Consider the following 18763-nt stretch of genomic DNA (forward strand, 5'->3'; position numbering starts at 1 on the left):
ATATATATATATGTCTTCTCTTGGGCTCCACCCAAGAGCAACCTGGAACTAAGTTCTTCAGGAACAAACTGTCCCACTTTGCTCTGAGGCAATAGATGCAGAAATTCGCTGACCAGGGGCTCTGTCCTCATACTTCCTCATACTTCCTGTGGAGCTTATTGTCATAAGAGTATCTGTCATCCTGCTAATGTGAATCAAAAGGAGACCAACAGGGCTGAGGCCGTGTCAGCGTGATGGACCCCAAAGAGATCACCCTCCTGTGTCTTGGTGAGTTTCAGAGTAAAAGTGGGTTAGAGGGGAAAATAGGGAAATCCCAAAATAATCCGGGTGTCTCTTGACCATATGACTAGGAGATTTTAGAGGCTGCCAAGGAGATTCTGACCTCCTTAGTGGAAAGGCAGTCTTTATCAATACGTCTATAACTTTGTCTCTGCCCAAGTCCGAGCTAGCTTGTGGGACTTAAGGTTTAATATTTTTATTAAACCTATAGTGTGTCCTCTGGGATTAATGATGGTTCCAAGGTTCCTATCAAGGAGAGACTTAGAGGCTGGAATCTGAAAGGTAAAAATAAAGAATGAGCCTCAAAACTGTGATTGTTGTGGAAGGAAAAAATATGATTGAACCCCATATAGAAATATGGTTACTAGTATTTTGTTGAAGATTTTTGCATTTATGTTCAACAAACATGTTATCCCGAAGTTTTGTGGTTTTGTTGTGTCTCTGCCACGTTTTGCTATCAGGATGATGCTGGCCTCATAGAATGAGTTGGGGAGGAGTCCCTCCTCCTGGATTTTTTTCAATAGTTTCAGTAGGAATAATACTAGCTCTTCTTGGCCGGGCGTGGTGGCTCACGCCTGTAATCCCAGCACTTTGGGAGGCCAAGGCAGGCGGATCACACAGTCAGGAGATCACATCCTGGCTAACAGGGTGAAACCCTGTCTCTACTAAAAACACAAAAAAATTAGCCAGGTGTGGTGGCGGCGGGCACCTGTAGTCCCAGCTACTTGGGAGGCTGAGGCAGGAGAATGGCATGAACCTGGGAGGCGGAGCTTGCAGTGAGCTGAGATCATGCCACTGCACTCCAGCCTGGGTGACAGAGCGAGACTCCATCTCAAAAAAAGAAAAAAAAAAAAAATACTAGCTCTTCTTTATGTATCTGGTGGGACTGAGCTGTGTCTCCATCTGGTACTGGTCTTTTTCTGGTCTATCATTACAGAACGTGATTTGTCATAAAGGTTGGAAATGGAAGCTTGATTTTTCATAAATCTCTCTCTTCCAGTGCTCTGTCTGGGCCAGAGGATTCAGGCACAGGAAGGTAAGTGTCCTGTAAATCTCTCCCAGCCCCTTTAGATCCTCTTGGAAGCTAGGATAAAGAAATTGAGGAATAGCCTGAAGCACAGATTCTTATTTTCGTCCCCATTCTAGTTGTTTCTGCTGTGCTTCTCTTGCATAATTTCTATCACACTTTGTTATAGCCAAATCCTTCACACTCATTAATGCTCAGGCCTGGATTTATAGTTAGTCCTTGCCTATAGTTATGACTGCCCATGAAGGATCTGTCATTTACTGAATGCTCAAAACTGCAAGAATGAGGAAGTCAGGAGTCATTTGCTCAACATCCTTCCTTATGCTGATTCTATTTTGTTTTAGCAACCTATTTCCTCCTGTCACTTCATTTAAAGGGATGCTGCCATAGTCTAACCCTACTGAACATTCTAGTATTCTGTAGTACTACCGCAGTACTAAGCATGAAGTAGTCTTAGAGTACTACTGAATATTCTGCCACCCCAACTACTACTGCCTTAGCCTCCTAATGGGTGTAAGCCCCATGTCCATCCATGTCTTCTCTCTTCCAGCTCCTTCTAAAGCCTGAATTATTTGTGTGTTGAACAATATTCATTCTTCCTATCCACGAGCATGGAATGTTTTTCCATTTGTTTGTGTCATCTATGATTTCTTTGAGCAGCGTTTTGTAGTTCTCCTTGCAGATATCTTCCACCTCCCTGGTTAGCTGTATTCCTAGGTATTTTATTCTTTTTGTAGTAATTGTGAATGGATTCTGTTCTTGATTTGGCTCTTAGCTGAGATGTTTTTGGTGCATAGGAATGCTACTGATTTCTGTATATTGATTTTGTATCCTGGAACTCTGTCAAAGTTGTTTATCAGATTAAGAAGTGTTTGGGTAGAGACTGTGGTTTTCTAGGTATAGAATCATATCATCTGCAAACAGGGAGAGTTTGACTTCCTTTCTTCCTATTTGGGTGCCTTTCATTTCTTTCTCGCCTGATTGCTCTGGCTAGGGCTTCCAGTACTATGTTGAATAGAAGTAGTGAGAGAGGGCATCCATGTCTTGCGCCAGTTTTCAAGGGGAATACTCCCAGCTTTTGCCCATTCAATATTATGTAGGCTGTGAGTTTATCATAGATCTTTCTTATTATTTTGAAGTACATTTCTTCAATGCCCAGCTTGTCGAGGTTTTTTAGCATAAAGGGATGTTGGATTTTATCAAAAGCTCTATTGAGATGATTATATGTGTGTGGGGGGGGGTTGTTCTATGAATCACATTTAAGATTTGTGTATATTGAATCAACCTTGCATCCCAGAAATAAAGCCTACCTGATGGTGGTGGATTGGCTTTCTGATGTGCTGCTGGATTTTTTGCTAGTATTTTCTTGAGGATTTTTGCATTTATGTTCAACAAGGATATTGTCCTGAAGTTTTCTGGTTTTATTGTGTCTCTGCCATGTTTTTGCATCAGGATGATGCTGGTCTCATAGAATGACTTGGGGAGGCATTCCTCCTCCTGAACTTTTTGGAAAGTTTCAGTAGGTATAGTACCAGCTCTTCTCTATGTATCTGATGGGATTCAGCAGTGAGTTTGTCTGGTACTGGCCTTTTCCTGTTCTGTAGGCTTTTTATTACTGATTCAATTTTGGAGTTCATTATTGGTCTGTTCATGGATTCAATTTGTTCTTGGTTCAATCTCAGAAGGGTGTATGTGTCCAGGAATTTCTCTATTTATTCTGGATTTTCTAGTTTGTGTGCATAGAGGTGTTCATAATATTCTCTGATGATTGTATTTCTGTGGGGTCAGTGGTAATATCCCCTTTGTTGTTTCTATTTGTGTTTATCTGGATCATCTGTCTTTTCTTTTTAATTAGTCTAACTGGTTACCTGTCTTACTAACTTTTTCAAAAATCCAACTCCTGGATTTGCTGATCTTCTGAATGGTTTTTTGTGTCTCAATCTCCTTCCGTTCAGTTCTGGTTTTGGTTATTTCTTGTTTTCTACGAGCTTTGGGGTTGAGTTCCTCTTGGTTCTCTCAGTTCCTCTCGTTGTCATGTTAGGTTGTTAATTTGAACTTTCTCTAACTTTTTGACGTGGGAGTTTAGTGCTATAAACTTCCTCCTTAACACTGCCTTAGTTGTGTCCCAGAGATTCTGCTACATTTACCCACAAATTCCAGAACAGATTGTTTAATTTCCATGCATTGTACAGTTTTGAGTGGTTTTCTTAGTATTTATTCCTATTTTTATTCCACTGTGCTCTGAGAACGTGCCTGGTATGATTTCGCTATTCTGGATTTGTTAAGGATTATTGTATGTCTGATTGTATGATCGACTTTAGAGTATGTGCCACGGGGCAATGACAACAATGTAGATTCTGTTGTTTTGGGGGTAAAGAGTTCTGTAGATGTCTATCAGGTCCCTTAGGTCCAGTGCTGAGTTCAGGTCCTGAATATCTTTGTTTGCCTCAGTGATCTAACACTGTCGACGGGATGTTAAAGTCTCCCCCTACTATTGTGTGGTTGTCTAAGTCTCTCGGTTGGTCTCTCAGAACACGCTTTATGAATCTGGGTGCTTCTGTGTTAGGTGCATAATATTTAGGATAGTTAGGTCTTCATGTTCTTTTTTTAATTTATTTTTTTCTTTTTCTTTTTCTTTTTTTTTTTTTTTTTGAGACGGAGTCTCGCTCTGTTGCCCAGGCTGGAGTGCAGTGGTGAGATCTCGGCTCACTGCAAGCTCCACCGCCTGGGTTCACGCCATTCTCCTGCTTCAGTCCCCCAAGTAGCTGGGACTACAGGCGCCCGCCACCATGTCCAGCTAATTTTTTGTATTTTTAGTAGAGACGGGGTTTCACCGTGTTAGCCAGGATGGTCTTGATCTCCCGACCTCGTGATCTGCCCGTCTCGGCCTCCCAAAGTGCTGGGATGACAGGCTTGAGCCACCGCGCCCGGCCTTCCTTTTCCTTTTGATTCAGCAGATGGGCTGTTACACACTCCTTAGCAGATTCCGACTTCCAAGGTCACTGTCCTGCTATGCTCTTCATGTTGAATTTAACCCTTTACCATGATTCAATGCTCTTCTTTGCCTCTTTTGATCTTTGTTGGTATAAAGTCTGTTTTGTCTGAAATTTTAATAGCAGCTCCTGCTTTTTTTTTTTTTTTTTTTTTTTTTTTTTGGCTTTCCATTCGCTTAGTAGATTTTTCTCCATTTCTTCACTTTGAGCCTATGGGTGTCATTGCATATGAGATGGGTTTCTTACAGACAGCATAATGGTGAGTTTTGCTTTTTATTTTTTTATTTTTATTTTTTTTTGAGATGGAGTCTCGCTCTGTCACCCAGGCTGGAGTGCAGTGGTGTGATCCCCACTCACTGCAACCTCTGCCTCCCGGGTTGAAGGGATTCTCCTGCCTCAGCCTCCCGAGTAGCTGGGATTACAGGTGCCCGCCACCACGCCTGGCTAATTTTTGTATTTTTGGTAGAGACAGTGTTTTGCCATGTTGGCCAGGCTGATCTCCAACTACTGACCTCTGGTGATCCACCCGCCTTGGCCTCCCAAAGTGCTGAAATTACAGCCATGAGCCACAGAGCCCAGCCAGTAATTTTTTTTTTTTTTTTTTGACAAGGAATCTCACTCTGTCACCCAGGTTGGAGTGCAGTGGCACCATCTTGACTCACTGCAACCTCTGCCTCCCAGGTTCAAGCAATTCTCCTGCCTTGGCCTCCCAAATAGCTGGGATTACAGGTGTGCACCACCACGCCCGGCTATTTTTTTCTTTTTTTGTGTGTTTGCATTTTTATTAGACATGGGATTTCATCACGTTGACCAGGCTGATTTCAAACTCCTGACCTCAAATGATCTACCCACCTTGGCCTCCCAAAGTGCCAGGGTTACAGGCGTGAACCACGGCACCCACCCTCTTGCTTCTTTATCCAACTTGCCACTCTCCGCATTTTAATTAGGACAGTTAGCCCATTTACATTCAAAGTTAGCATTTATATGTGCGGAGTTTTTCCTGTCATCATGTTGTTAGCTGGTTTGGTTATTATGCAGACTTGTTTGTGTGGTTGTGTTATGGTGCCACTGGTTTATATACATAAGTGTGTTTTCTGTTGACTGGTGATAGTCTTTTCATTCCATATTTAGCACTCCTCTTAGGACCTCTTGTAAGGCAGACCTGGTGGTAATAAATTCCCTCAGCATTTGCTTGTCTGAAAAGGATCTTGTTTCTCCTTCACTTATGAAACGTAGGTCGGCTGAGAATGAGACTCTTGGTTGGAAATTCTTTCCATAGTTAGCACTCCTCTTAGGACCTCTTGTAAGGCAGACCTGGTGGTAATAAATTCCCTCAGCATTTGCTTGTCTGAAAAGGATCTTGTTTCTCCTTCACTTATGAAACGTAGGTCGGCTGGGAATGAGACTCTTGGTTGGAAATTCTTTTCATAAGAATGTTAAATACAGGCCCCCAATCTCTTCTGGCTTGTAGAGTCTCTGCTGAAAGGTCTGCTGTTAGCTCGATGCATTCCCTTTGCAGGTGACCTGCCCCTTCTTTTTTGCTGCCTTTTCACATTTTTTTCTTTCATTTCTACCTTGACGAATCTGACGATTTTGTGTCTTGGGGATGCTCTTCTTGTGTAGTATTTCGCAGCGGTTCTCTTTTCTTCCTGAATTTGATTCTTGGCCTCTCTAGTGATGCTGGGGAAGTTTTCATGACCAATACCCTGAACTATGTTTTCCATGTTGCTTGCTTTTTCCCCATCTCTTTCGGGGACCCCAGTGGGTTGTCTATTTGGTCTCTTTACATAACCCCATGTTTCCTAGAGGTTTCATTCATTCTTTTGTATTCTTTTGTCTTCATTTTTGTCTGACTGAATTCGTTCAGAGAGCCGGTACTCATCCTCTGAGATTCCTTTCTTGTTTTGCTTTATTCTGCCATTAATACTTGTGATTGCATTATGAAATCTTGCAGTGGTTTCTTAGCTCTGTCAGATCCGTTCGGTTCTTTCAAAATGACCATTTCTTTTTTTTTTTTTTTTTTTGGTGTTTACGTGAAAGACTTTAAAATTTATTTTAAATGGCTTACAAAGAATAGTGGTTATATGTATAGAACATTTTATAAAACAGTCGTGATTTACACTTGCAACACCAACAAACGCTTCTTGAAAATAAAAGTTTACCTAAAGTAAAATTGGTGGCTGGGTTTGGTGACTCATGCCTGTAATTCCAGCACTCTGGGAGGCTAAGGTGGGAGGATCACTGGAATTCAAGACCAGACTGGATGACATAGCAAGACCTCGTTTGTATTGAAAAAATAAAAAATAAAATAAGGCGTGGCATGCACCTGTAGTCCCAGCTACTCTGGAAGCCGAGGTGGGAGGATTTCTTGAGCCCGGGAGATTGAGGCTGCAGTAAGCATCAATGGCACCACTGCACTCAAAAAAAAATTCAATAACTACAATAAACTTTTAAGTGTAATCAAATGAGTTCAATTCAACTGTCATGTTAAGACACCTTGAATTCTTTTGATTTTCAAGTTCCAATTTCTAGCTTTAATGTCTTCACCTATTCCTAAAGGTCTTTTTTTTTTTTTTTTTAATAGTTCAGTTCTCTTTGGGATGCCTTTCTTGACCACTCCCATGGCATGAAGCTTCCAATCCTGCTACTGAGGTCAGACTAGTGGTTCGCTTCAGCAAATTTTGTCATCGTGTGCCTAGAGAGAGCAAACTGCTGATGGAGACACTGCAATTCGGCCTTTTCTTGTCATCATTCCTCGAAAATGACCGTTTCATAGATTAGCCCCTGTGTCATTTTGTCGTAATCTTTCCATTCCCCGCCTTGGGTTTCAACTGTCTCCTGAATCTTGATGACCTTAATTGCTACGCATATGCTGAATTCTATTTCTGTCCTTTCAGCCACTTCCGCCTGGTAAAGAGCCCTTGCTGGGAAGCTGGTGTGGAAATTTGGAGGAAGGAAGACACTGTTGCTTTTTGGGTCTTGTGCTAATTCTTTCTCATCCATGTGGGCTAATGTTCCTTTAAGTGTGGTGCAGTTGGAATGTTTTTCTTTTTTCTTTTAACTGTGATGTAATTTGAGTACAGTCAGTAGACTTCTTTTCTGGGTGGTTTCAGAGGGCTGGGGCTTCGCATAGGGTCTTTACTGATAGCTAAATTCTTGTCCTTGGTATAACAGGGGGTATATTAGCAAGCATTTTTGGTGTTGAAGTTTGGGCTGCAATCCAGTAAATGACGCTTAAGCATAATGGCCAGTAGGTCATTCCTCATGACGGCCGCTGTGCTCCCTCTCATGCTCTGAAAGTGTGGGCTCCTCTCCCACTCAAGGGCTGGCTGCAGATCTGGGCTGGGCACTCCCAGGCTGCCCATCACAGCGCTAGGGTGAGCTTAGGCTTTATGTTCCCTCCGTGGCTTGGGGGCAGCAGCGGAAGGGACCTCAGCAGTGGCTGTGGCAGACGGCCTTTCACTTGTTCCTTGGGACTCCACCCCAGAGAGATGTGCAGCCACTATCAGTCAGTGCCACGAGCCAAGAGTGGGGCGACTGCACTGTGGGCCCAAGCTATGGGCCCTGCCTAGTGATGAGCAGGGGGGACAGGTGGGTCACAGGGGTGACAGACTGGCCTCTTCTCCTTAGGTCAGCTTGCTGGAGGTGTGGTTAAGGCACGTAGAGTCTTTGCTCCTTCCCCAGTCTGAGGGCAGCAAGGCCAGGACCACTGCAGTGGCAGCGGCAGAGGGGCTGTGAGTTGCCTCTGGGAGCTCCGCCACAGAGAAATGCAGACCCACAGCTCCCAGGCACGCTCCGCCGGAGGGTGGGGCTGCTGTGCTGCTGGCTCAAGCTGGGGCTTGGTGAAGAGCAGGGGGCTGAGGGTTCATAGGGAGAGGAGACTGAGCTCCTCTCTTATGGTGACTGAGGCATGAATGAAGGCCGGGCGTGGTGGCGGGTGCCTGTAGTCCCAGCACTTTGGGAGACCGAGGCGGGCGGATCACGAGGTCAGGAGATGGAGACCATCCTGGCTAACACGGTGAAACCCCGTCTCTACTAATAATACAAAAAATTAGCCGGGCGAGGTGGCGGGCGCCTGTAGTCCCAGCTACTTGGGAGGCTGAGGCAGGAGAATGGGGTGAACCCGGGAGGCGGAGCTTGCAGTGAGCTGAGATCCGGCCACTGTACTCCAGCCTGGGCGACAGAGCAACACTCAGTCTCAAAAAAATAATAAAATAGGCCGGGCGCGGTGGCTCAAGCCTGTAATCCCAGCACTTTGGGAGGCCGAGGTGGGTGGATCACGAGGTTAGAAGATCGAGACCATCCTGGCTAACATGGTGAAACCCCGTCTCTACTAAAAATACAAAAAATTAGCCGGGCACGGTGGCGGGCGCCTGTAGTCCCAGCTACTCGGGAGGCTGAGGCAGGAGAATGGGGTGAACCCGGGAGGCGGAGCTTGCAGTGAGGCAAGATCACACTACTGCACTTCAGCCTGGGTGACAGAGCGAGACTCTGTCTCAAAAAAATAATAAAATAAAATAAAATAAAATAAAGCATGAATGAGGCTCCCAGGCTCCTTGTTTCTTCCCCAGACCACAGGCAGCAGGTGCAGAACCCTTGCCATGGCAGTGGCAGAGGGGCTGTCAGTTGCCTCTGGGAGCCATTCCCCAGGGAAACACGGAACCACCACCAGTGAGGATGCTGAGGGTACAGCAGCTGCTCTGCAGTCCCAAGCCGGGGACTGTGCCTGGTAAAGTGGGGGTGGGGTCTCACAGGGAAGAGAGACTAGACTCCTCTCTGTCTGATGGCTGTGGCATAATGACCAGTCCCCGACACATGAAAAAGAATTCTGGAAACTCAAAAAGCCAGTTTGTCTCCACCATGGACTCCTTGCATTGCGTTTCAAATTTCTCCTCAATTTCGATGAGCTTCCCAGCCATCCAGATTCTGAATTCTATATCCCTCGTTTCATTCATGTCAATCTAGCTAAGAACCAGATTTCCAGGGGACTATCGAGTTGCCAGAGTTCTTGTGTTCCTTTTATTTTTTCCTTTTGTGTGACGAGAGTCTTACTCTGTTGCCCAGGCTGGAGTGCAGTGGCGTGATCTCGGCTCACTGCTGCAACCTTCACCTCCCGGGTTCAAGCTATTCTCCTGTCTCAGCCTCCCGAGTAGCTGGGATTACAGGTGCGTGCCACCACACACAGCTAATTTTTGTACGTTTAGTAGAACCCAGGTTTTGTCATGTTGGTCAGGCTGATCTTGAACTCTTGACCTCCAGTGATCCGCCCGCCTGGGCCTCCAAAAGTGCTGGGATTACAGGTGTGAGCCACCGTGCCCGGCCTTGGTGTGGATTATTTCTCTTGTGTGAGGGCTGGTGTTCCTTTAACTGTGATGTCAGTTGAGTACAGTCACTTAGCTTCATTTCTGGGTCTTTTCAGGTGCCAGGACTCTGCACAGAATCTTCATTTGTGGCTGGATTTTTCAGTTCGTTGTATACTGGCAAAATATTTCAGTCTTGTATTTTGACGTGTGTTCCAGTAGGTGGCACCTAAAAGGATTGGCCAGCATACAGGATCTTAGCCACAAGGCTGTTTTGTAGTTTTGTTTCGTTTTCTGTTTTGTTTTTTGACACAGGGTCTTGCTCTGTCGCCCAGGCTGGAGCACTGTGGCACAGTCTCAGCTCACTGCAGCCTCCACCTATCAGGCTAAAGGATCCTCCTGCCTCAGCCTCCCCAGTAGCTGGGACTACAAGCACACACCACTACACCGAGAAAATGTTTGCAATATTTTTTTTTTTCTTTTTGTAGAGATGGGGTTTCACCATGTTTGCCAGGCTGGTCTCAAACTCCTGGGTTTAAGTGATCTGTCTGCCTTGGCCCCTCAACTCTTGTATTTTGACAAAGTTAGCAGTAGTGCTCTGTGGTTGTGGGGAGGGGTGACTCCCTCACCTGGTCCATCCTTGGGCCTTGGAGGAGCCTCCTACAATCACTGGCTCTGCACCCACCGTTTCCTTTGTTAGGATTGTTCTGCCCATGGGGCTCCCTCAGACAGTGCATGGTGGGAAGACAGGCTGTATCCTTCCCCCGCCAGCCCTATGGAGGGAGGACCGCCCCACTCCTCTGCAGGCTGAGGAGATCAGGCGTTTCACCCTTCTGAGTGTTCCTAGAATGAGGGCTCCTCACTGCTCAGTCGCCACCCAAGCTGGTGAGTCCTTCTTAGCAAGGGCGGTTGGAACCACCTGATCTGTCATCTCAGTACTTCCCAGGGGAACTCAGAGCTGCCGGGCGCGGCGGCTCACGCCTGTAATCCCAGTACTTTGGGAGGCCGAGGCAGGCAGATCACAAAGTCAGGAGATAGAGACCATCCTGGATAACATGGTGAAACCCCATTTCTACTAAAAATACAAAAATTAGCCAGGCATGGTGGCACATACTTGTAATCCCAGCTACTCGGGAGGCTGAGGCGGGAGAATTGCTTGAACCCCGGAGGCGGAGGTTGCAGTGGGCCGAGATCGGGCCACTGCACCGCAGCCTGGACGACAGAGCGAGACTCTGTCCCAAAAAATAATAACAATAAAAAATAAAGATGGCAACCATAGACACTGGAGACGACTAGACAGGGAGGAAGAGAGGAGCTTGAAAACTGCCTACTTGGTACTATGCTCAGTACCTGGGTGACAGGATTCGTCGTACCCCAAACCTCAGCATCATAAATTATTTAAATGTTTATTTTTATTTATTTATTTATTTTAATTGAGAGAGTCTCACTCTGTCGCCCAGGCTGGAGTGCAGTGGCACAATCTCGGCTCACTGCAAGCTCTGCCTCCCGGGTTCACGCCATTCTCCTGCCTCAGCCTCCCGAGTAACTGGGACTAGAGGGGCCCGCCACCTCGCCCGGCTAATTTTTTGTATCTTTAGTAGAGACGAGGTTTCACCGTGTTAGCCAAGATGGTCTCGATCTCCTGACCTTGTGATCTGCCCGCCTCAGCCTCCCAAAGTGCTGGGATTACAGGCATGAGCCACCACACCTGGCCTAAATTTTTCTTTAAATAAAGAATGACAGGTTCTTCACACCCTAATTTTCTTCCAGGGGACTTTCCCATGCCTTTCATATCTACCAGTTCAAGTCCTGTGGTTCCCTGGGGTGGGTCTGTGAAAATCCAGTGCCAGGCCATTCCTGATGCTTACCTGACCAGGCTGATGATGCTAAAAAACTCCACGTACAAGAAGAGAGACGAAAAACTGGGGTTTTGGAATGATACTACGCCTGAGTTCATCATTGACCACATGGACGCAAACAAAGCAGGGCGCTATCAGTGCCAATATAGGATAGGGCTCTCCAGCTTCCGGTACAGTGACACCCTGGAGCTGGTGGTGACAGGTAAGGAAATATCCAGGATCCACAGCCCTGGTGTGATTTTTTTTCTTATTTTTAATAGAGTATTTTTTGATAAGTTTTAGATTTACAAAAAAAAAAAAAATTGAGATGACTGCTTCACAGAGTTCTCAGCTATCTGGCACTCAGCTATTTGGCACCCACTTCCCCCAGAGTTAACATCTGACATCACTATGGCACATTTCTCACCATTAATGAACAAATAGTGACAGATTCTCAGCTAAAGTCTGTCATGTATTTACATTTTCTTAGTTTTTACCTGATAGTCTTTCTCTGTTCCAGGATCCCATTCAAGATTTCACATTGCAGCCAGGCGCGGTGGCTCACACCTGTAATCCCAGCACTTAGGGAGGCTGAGGTGGGTGGATCACCTGAGGTCAGGAGTTCGAGACCAGCCTGGTCAACACAGTGAAACCCCGTCTCTACTAAAAATGGAAAAAATTGGCCGGGCCTGGTGGCACGTGCCTGTAATCCCTGCTACTTGGGAGGCTGAGGCAGAAGAATTGCTTGAACCCGGAAGGTGGAGGTTACAGTGAGCCGAGATCACACCACTGCACTCCAGCCTGGGTGACAGAGCGAGACTCCGTCTCACACACACACACATACACACACACACACACAGATTTCACATTGCATTCAGGTGTCATGTATCTTTAGCTTTCTGCTGGCTGTCACAGCTTCTCAGATGTTGCTGGTTTTCCATGGCCTTGTCAGTTTTGAGAGTAGTGGTCCATCATTTTCCAGGGTACTCCCACTATTGGAAATTGTCCGATGTTTTGCTCATCACTAGACTGGGTTATGGGTTGTTGCAGGGAAGACCACAGAAGCAAAGTGCCATTTCATCTCCTCATAACAAAGGTTTAAACTGTCCATGGGAATATGACTGCTGATGCTGAGCTGGCTGTTGTTGAAAGCCCGGCTGAAGTAGTGACTGTGGCCAGACACCCAGGCTCACGCCTGTAATCCCAGCGCTTTGGGAGGCTGGGCGCCGTGGCTCACGCCTGTAATCCCAGCGCTTTGGGAGGCTGGGCGCCGTGGCTCATGCCTGTAATCCCAGCGCTTTGGGAGGCTGGGCGCCGTGGCTCACGCCTGTAATCCCAGCGCTTTGGGAGGCTGGGCGCTGTGGCTCATGCCTGTAATCCCAGCGCTTTGGGAGGCCGGGCGCAGTAATCCCAGCGCTTTGAGAGGCCAAGACAGGCAGATCACTTAAGCCCAGGAGACCAGCCAAGGCAACATAGTAAGACCTCATCTGTACAAAAAAATCAAAAAATTAGCTGGGCATGGTGGCACCCACCTGTAGTCTCAGCTAGTTGAGAGGCTGAGATGGTAGGATCACTTGAGCCTGGGAGGTCGAGGCTGCAGTGAGCTGTGATTATGCCACTGCCCTCAGCCTGGGCGACAGAGTGAGACCCTCTCTAAAATAAATAAATAAATAAAATTTTAAAAAGAAAAAAGAGGCCAGGCACTGTGGTTCACGCCTGTAATCCCAGCACTTTGGGAGGCTGAGGCGGGTGGATCACCTGAGGTCAGAGATTCAAGACCAGCCTGACCAACATGGTGAAACCTCGTCTCTACTAAAAATACAAAAATTATCTGGGCGTGGTGGTAGGTGCCTGTCATCCCAGCTACTCAGGAGGCTGAGGCAGGAGAATCACTTGAACCCAGGAGGCGGAGGTTGCAGTGAGCCGAGATCACACAATTGCACTCCAGCTTGGGCAACAAGAGCAAAACTCCGTCTCAAAAAATATATATAAGAAGAAGAAGAAAAAAATAAGGGAGAAAAGGTCTTGCTAATAGCTCACTCTTTTCTCTCTTAGGCTTGTATGGCAAACCTTCCCTCTCTGCGGATCGGGGTCCAGTGTTGATGCCGGGAGAGAATATTTCCGTCACGTGCAGCTCAGCACACATCCCATTTGATAGATTTTCACTGGCCAAGGAGGGAGAACTTTCTCTGCCACAGCACCAAAGTGGGGAACACCCGGCCAACTTCTCTCTGGGTCCTGTGGACCTCAATGTCTCAGGGAGCTACAGGTGCTATGGCTGGTACGACAGGAGCCCCTACCTGTGGTCCTTCCCCAGTAATGCCCTGGAGCTTGTGGTCACAGGTAGGTACCTCCCTGTCCAGCCCTGTGTCCGGGTTGGCTGTCCAGGGCCTTGTCACTGAGCAGGAATATGAATATGAAGAGGTGCACTGAGAATAAAGTGGAGAGAGGCAAAGACTCACTCACGCCAGGACAGTGGAGAGAGAAAGGCTTCCCCACCACCCTTTCCACTTTCACTTCCTCACTAGAGTTCTCCAGACAGTGTTCATTGAAAACTTGTGGTCTATGGAGAAAAGGGGGACTAACTCATTTTATTTTATTTTCTGTGATGGAGTCTTGCTCTGTCACCAAGGCTGGAGTGCGGTGGCGCGATCTTGGCTCACTGCAACCTTCGCCTCCCGGGTTCAAGCAATTCTTCTGCCTCGGCCTCCGGAGTAGCTGGGACCAGACAGACAGGGTTTCACCATGTTGGTCAGGCTGGTCTCGATCTCATGACCTTGCGATCCACCTGCCTCAGCTTCCCAAAGTGCTGGGATTACAGGCGTGAGCCACCATGCCCAGTCAAGGGCTAATTTAGAGTCACATGTTTATGGGCTGTGTTGAGACAGTAGATACCAGGCTCAACCTTGTCTAGCACACCTCTCCTTTCCAGTCGCAGCCGGAAATCCTCGAACTCCCCGATTGTACTAGAATCCACCATGAGTGATCAAATAGTCACTCATGGTGACCATTTAGTGACCAAATAGTGAGTGAGAGGTCATAGGAAAGACTTTTAAAACCTCTATCATGAGCCCCATTTTTATTTTATTCATTTATTTATTTTGAGACAGAACCTCGTTCTGTCGCCCAGGCTGGAGTGCAGTGGTGCAATCTCTGTTCACACTGCAACCTCCACCTCCCAGGTTGAAGCAATTCTCATGCGTCAGCCTCCTAAGTAACTGGGACCACAGGCATGCACCACTGCACCAGGCTACTGTTTGTATTTTTAGTACAGACGGGGTTTTGCCATGTCGCCCAGGCTAGTCTCAAACTCCTGGCCTCAAGTGATCTGTCTGCCTCGGCCTCACAAAGTGCTGGAATTACAGGTGTGAACCACCTCGCCCAGTGGTGAAGACTTTAAAGGCTCTTCTCAGACCAGCCTTTGTCCTGAGGTTCACATGCCCATGTCCAGTTGCCTCCCCAGCATCTTTTCAGGAGTTCCATGGACTCGCCCCTTCATTATCCAGGGTTGAGCTACAGATATTCTGATTAGGATTCCACCTCGTTCTGGTGGTGTTGTAGAGATATGATTAGATATTTAGTGAAATCACCAAGTGAGGAGAGAATGAAAAGAAAACACAACCTGCCTGGCTGGGTGTGGTGGCATGAGCCTGTGGTCCCAGCTACTCAGGAGGCTGAGGCAGGAGAATCACTTGAACCCAGGAGGCGGTGGTTGCAGTGAGCCAAGATCACACCATTGCACTCCAGCCTGGGTGACAGAACGAGACTCCATCTCAAGAAAAAAAAAAAGAAAAACATGGCTGGGCGCGGTGGCTCACACCTGTAATCCCAGCACACTGGGAGGCCAAGACGGGTGGATCACCTGAGGTCGGGAGTTCGAGACCAGCCTGGCCAACATGGTGAAACCCCATCTCTACTAAAAATACAAAAATTAGCCGGGCGTAGTGGCAGGCACCTGTAATCCCAGCTACTTGGGAGGCTGAGGCAGGAGAATTGTTTGACCAGGGAGGTGGAGCTTGCAGTGAGTCGAGATCGTGCCCCTGCACTCCAGCCTGGGCGACAGAACAAGACTCCATCTCGAAAAAAAAAAAAAAAAAACACACAACCTGTCCGTAATCACCTCCTTCCCAGTTTATGGAACTTCCCTGCCCGTGGACACAGTCTTGCTGACTGATCAATGTGGTGCTTGCAAAGTATGAGCCCATCGAGGAAATGCCTGAGGGAGTCACATTTTGGCAAGCGAATAGGGAAATGGGCTCCCGTTTCACGGCTCTGGGGTTGGGATGGAATGGAACACACCCGCCAACCATTCATCTCCCTGAATTGTGTCTCCAGACTCCATAAACCGAGATTACACGATGCAGAACTTGATCCGCATGGCCGTGGCAGGACTGGTCCTGGTGGCTCTCTTGGCCATAGTGGTTGAAAATTGGCGCAGCCATAAGGCGCTGAACAAGGAAGCCCCGGCAGACGTGGCTGAACCGAGCTGGAGCTACCAGATGTGTCAGCCAGGATGGACCTTTGCACAAACACCAAGTGTCTGCAAGTAAACATCTGGAAGTGAAGGTAGAGACGAGCCAGGACTGTGGAGTCCGACAAAGCTACTTGAAGGGCACAAGAGAGAAAAGCGCACTAACAAGCTTAAATCCATTTTCTTTCTTTCTTTCTTTCTTTTTTTTGAGACAGAGTCTCGCTCTGTCACCCAGGCTGGAGTGCAGTGGCGCGATCTCAGCTCACTGCAACCTCCACCTCCCGGGTTCAAGTGATTCTCGTGCCACAGCCTCCCAAGTAGCTGGAACTGCAGTCACACACCAACGCACCTGGCTAATTTTTGTATTTTTAGTAGAGACAAGGTTTCACCGTGTTGGCCAGGCTGGTCTCGAACTCCTGACCTCAAGTGATCCACCCACCTCGGTCTCCCAAAGTGCTGGGATTACAGGCATGAGACACCGCGCCTGGCCAGATGCATTTTCAAACCAATCAAATTGTGTTTTCTTATGCAGGACTGATCAATTTGCCCCCTACCTTTCTGAACATCAGTTATGGTTTTCCACCTTTATCTGTCTCCTGATTTTTTATATCCTGTTTAATTTCTTCCTTCATTGTTCTTTTATTTATTTTATTTATTTTTATTTTATTTTATTTTATTTTTTTGAGACAGAGTCTCACTCTATTGCCCAGGCCAGAGTGCAGTGGCACGATCTCAGCTCACTGCAATCTCTGCCTCCTGGGTTCAAGCGATTCCCTTGCCTCGGCCTCCTAAGTAGCTAGAATTACAGGCTCCCACCATCACGCCTAGCTAATTTTTTTGTATTTTTAGTAGAGATGGGCTTCATCATGTTGGCCAAGCTGATCTCAAACTCCTGACCTCGTGATCCGCCCTCCTTGGCCTCCCAAAGTGCTGGGATTATAGACGTGAGCCACTGCACTCGGCCTTCTTTTTATATTTTTAAATGTGTCTTTCCCAAATATAAATGGTTGGTAAGCACGCCAAATATATTCAGGAACCCCCCTCCTTTATTTTTTAATTGTGGAAGTGAGGCTCTCCCTATATGTTGCCCGAGCTGGTCTTGAACTCCTGGTCTCAAGCAATCCTCCTACCTCAGCCTTCTGTTGTGTTTGTTCATCTACAAATTGATAAGGGTGAAAGTCATACTCCCACAGGGGGATTACCCTATTTATTTCACAAACCCTATTTCTATGGGATTTTCATACAAGGAACACAGACATGTGTTTTGCCTCAACTCATTAATTTATTTTTTCACTTCGTTTTCATAATATTCATATGTATTACCAAGTGTGCACGTATTAAATTCTTGTGTACAAAACTCAAATAGTCTTCCATTCTTTTTTCTTATAAACTTTCATAGCTTTACCCTTGACAGACTTTACTCAAAGGAAATCGAAATTGGTCATATGTAGCCCTTTCCCGGATTACCATTCACTTCATCGTCCAGTAGCTTATGTATGAAAATATAATTATAAAAATGTAAGGTCCTACTTCCAGTGAAACTGGAGGGACTTCTGCCCACTTTTATCCTTTACTGAGAGCTTATCTCTACCTGATAAAATTTCTACTGTATTCTTGGCTTAACTCACGTCCTGTGATAAAAAGAAAATGCAAAGTATTTCTAATTCTCTTTATTGACTGCTTTTCACACTTTATACAAGTTCTGGCCCATATCTTCAGTTTGTTCTGATTTTTCTTTTTTTTTTTTTTTTTTGAGACGGACTCTTGCTCTGTCACCCAGGCTGGAGTGCAGTGGCGCGATCTCGGCTCACTGCAACCTCTGCCTCCCAGGTTCAAGCGATTCTCCTGCCTCCGCCTCCTGAGTAGCTGGGACTACAGGCGTGCATCGCTATGCCCAGCTAAGTTTTTGTATTTTAGTAGAGATGGGGTTTTGCCTTGTTAGCCAGGCTGGTCTCGATCTCCTGACCTCGTGATCCACCCACCTCAGGCTCCCAAAGTGCTGGAATTACAGGCATGAGCCACCTCACCTGACCTTAGAAAACTTTATAAATATTAAAATTTATGTTGGCCGGGCGCGGTGGCTCAAGCCTGTAATCCCAGCACTTTGGGAGGCCGAGATGGGCAGATCACGAGGTCAGGAGATCGAGACCATCCTGGCTAACACGGTGAAACCCCGTCTCTACTAAAAATACAAAAACTAGCCGGGCGAGGTGGCGGGCGCCTGTAGTCCCAGCTACTCGGGAGGCTGAGGCAGGAGAATGGCGTAAACCCGGGAGGCGGAGCTTGCAGTGAGCTGAGATCCGGCCACTGCACTCCAGTCTGGGCGACCGAGCGAGACTCCGCCTCAAAAAAAAAAAAAAAAAAATTATGTTATGTATATTTTGCCACAATTTTGAAAAGTACCTTGTGGTCTTTAGAGAGAGTAGATGAGTGGTTGCCTAGGGCGGGAAAGTGAGGGGATCATGGTGATGGGCTGCTGATGGGCCTGGGGTTCTGAAGGGCTGTGATGACAACATTCTAAAATTAGACTGTGTTGACGGTTGCACCAACTCTTTGAATACCACCAAATTTAAGCCATTAAATTATGCACTTTTAATGGGCAATTTTATGGCATGTAAATTATATCTCAGTAAAGTTATATTTTTAAATACCTTTTTTAAAAAGGCCAGGTGTGGTGGCTCACACCTGTAATCCCAGCACTTTGGGAGGCCGAGACGGGTGGATCACAAGGTCAGGAGATCGAGACCATCCTGGCTAACATGGTGAAACCCCGTCTCTACTAAAAAAAAAATTACAAAAAAAAAAAAATTACTTGGGTGTGGTGGTGGGCACCTGTAGTCCTAGCTACTCGGGAG

At 46.7% G+C, this 18763-nt stretch overlaps 1 protein-coding gene, 1 long non-coding RNA gene and 1 other non-coding gene across 10 annotated transcripts in view; 1 reads left to right on the forward strand and 2 right to left on the reverse strand.

Annotated features, from left to right (window-relative positions):
* The first annotated feature begins 120 nt into the window (after positions 1-120).
* Positions 121-17565, forward strand: FCAR (Fc fragment of IgA receptor). 8 transcript variants are annotated; one of them, XM_033229178.1, is made up of 6 exons: positions 155-267; positions 1217-1315; positions 7197-7254; positions 11370-11660; positions 13493-13780; positions 15773-17565. In XM_033229178.1, the coding sequence occupies exons 4-6, from the start codon at positions 11381-11383 to the stop codon at positions 15985-15987; spliced, it is 783 nt and encodes a 260-aa protein (XP_033085069.1). In that variant the 5' UTR covers positions 155-267; positions 1217-1315; positions 7197-7254; positions 11370-11380; the 3' UTR covers positions 15988-17565. The 8 variants fall into 8 exon arrangements, with proteins under 8 accessions (XP_033085072.1, XP_033085073.1, XP_033085066.1 ...); XM_033229177.1 differs by having other exon boundaries at positions 167-267; positions 1280-1315; XM_033229175.1 differs by lacking the exon at positions 7197-7254 and having other exon boundaries at positions 127-267; positions 1280-1315.
* LOC117093707 overlaps positions 6305-18763 on the reverse strand; it is a 30414-nt gene continuing 17955 nt past the window's right edge. The window contains exon 2 of the long non-coding RNA XR_004441210.1: positions 6305-6515. This is a non-coding gene — a long non-coding RNA (uncharacterized LOC117093707). The remainder of the gene's footprint in view (positions 6516-18763) is intronic.
* LOC117094079 lies at positions 6946-7059 on the reverse strand. Its single transcript, XR_004441406.1, has one exon. It is a non-coding gene; the product is annotated as a small nucleolar RNA SNORD89 (small nucleolar RNA).

This window comes from Trachypithecus francoisi, unplaced genomic scaffold, assembly GCF_009764315.1.
Source record: "Trachypithecus francoisi isolate TF-2019V2 unplaced genomic scaffold, Tfra_2.0 Lachesis_group12, whole genome shotgun sequence".
Classification (NCBI taxonomy): Eukaryota; Metazoa; Chordata; class Mammalia; order Primates; family Cercopithecidae; genus Trachypithecus; species Trachypithecus francoisi.

Coding starts and splice junctions, on each gene's coding strand:
- FCAR (XM_033229174.1), top strand. CDS start 10,313: ATGGGGCTCCCTCAGACAGTGCATGGTGGGAAGACAGGCTGTATCCTT. Junction 10,485..11,369: donor CTCAGTCGCCACCCAAGCTG/GTGAGTCCTTCT, acceptor ATTTTCTTCCAG/GGGACTTTCCCATGCCTTTC. Junction 13,781..15,772: donor CCTGGAGCTTGTGGTCACAG/GTAGGTACCTCC, acceptor TTGTGTCTCCAG/ACTCCATAAACCGAGATTAC.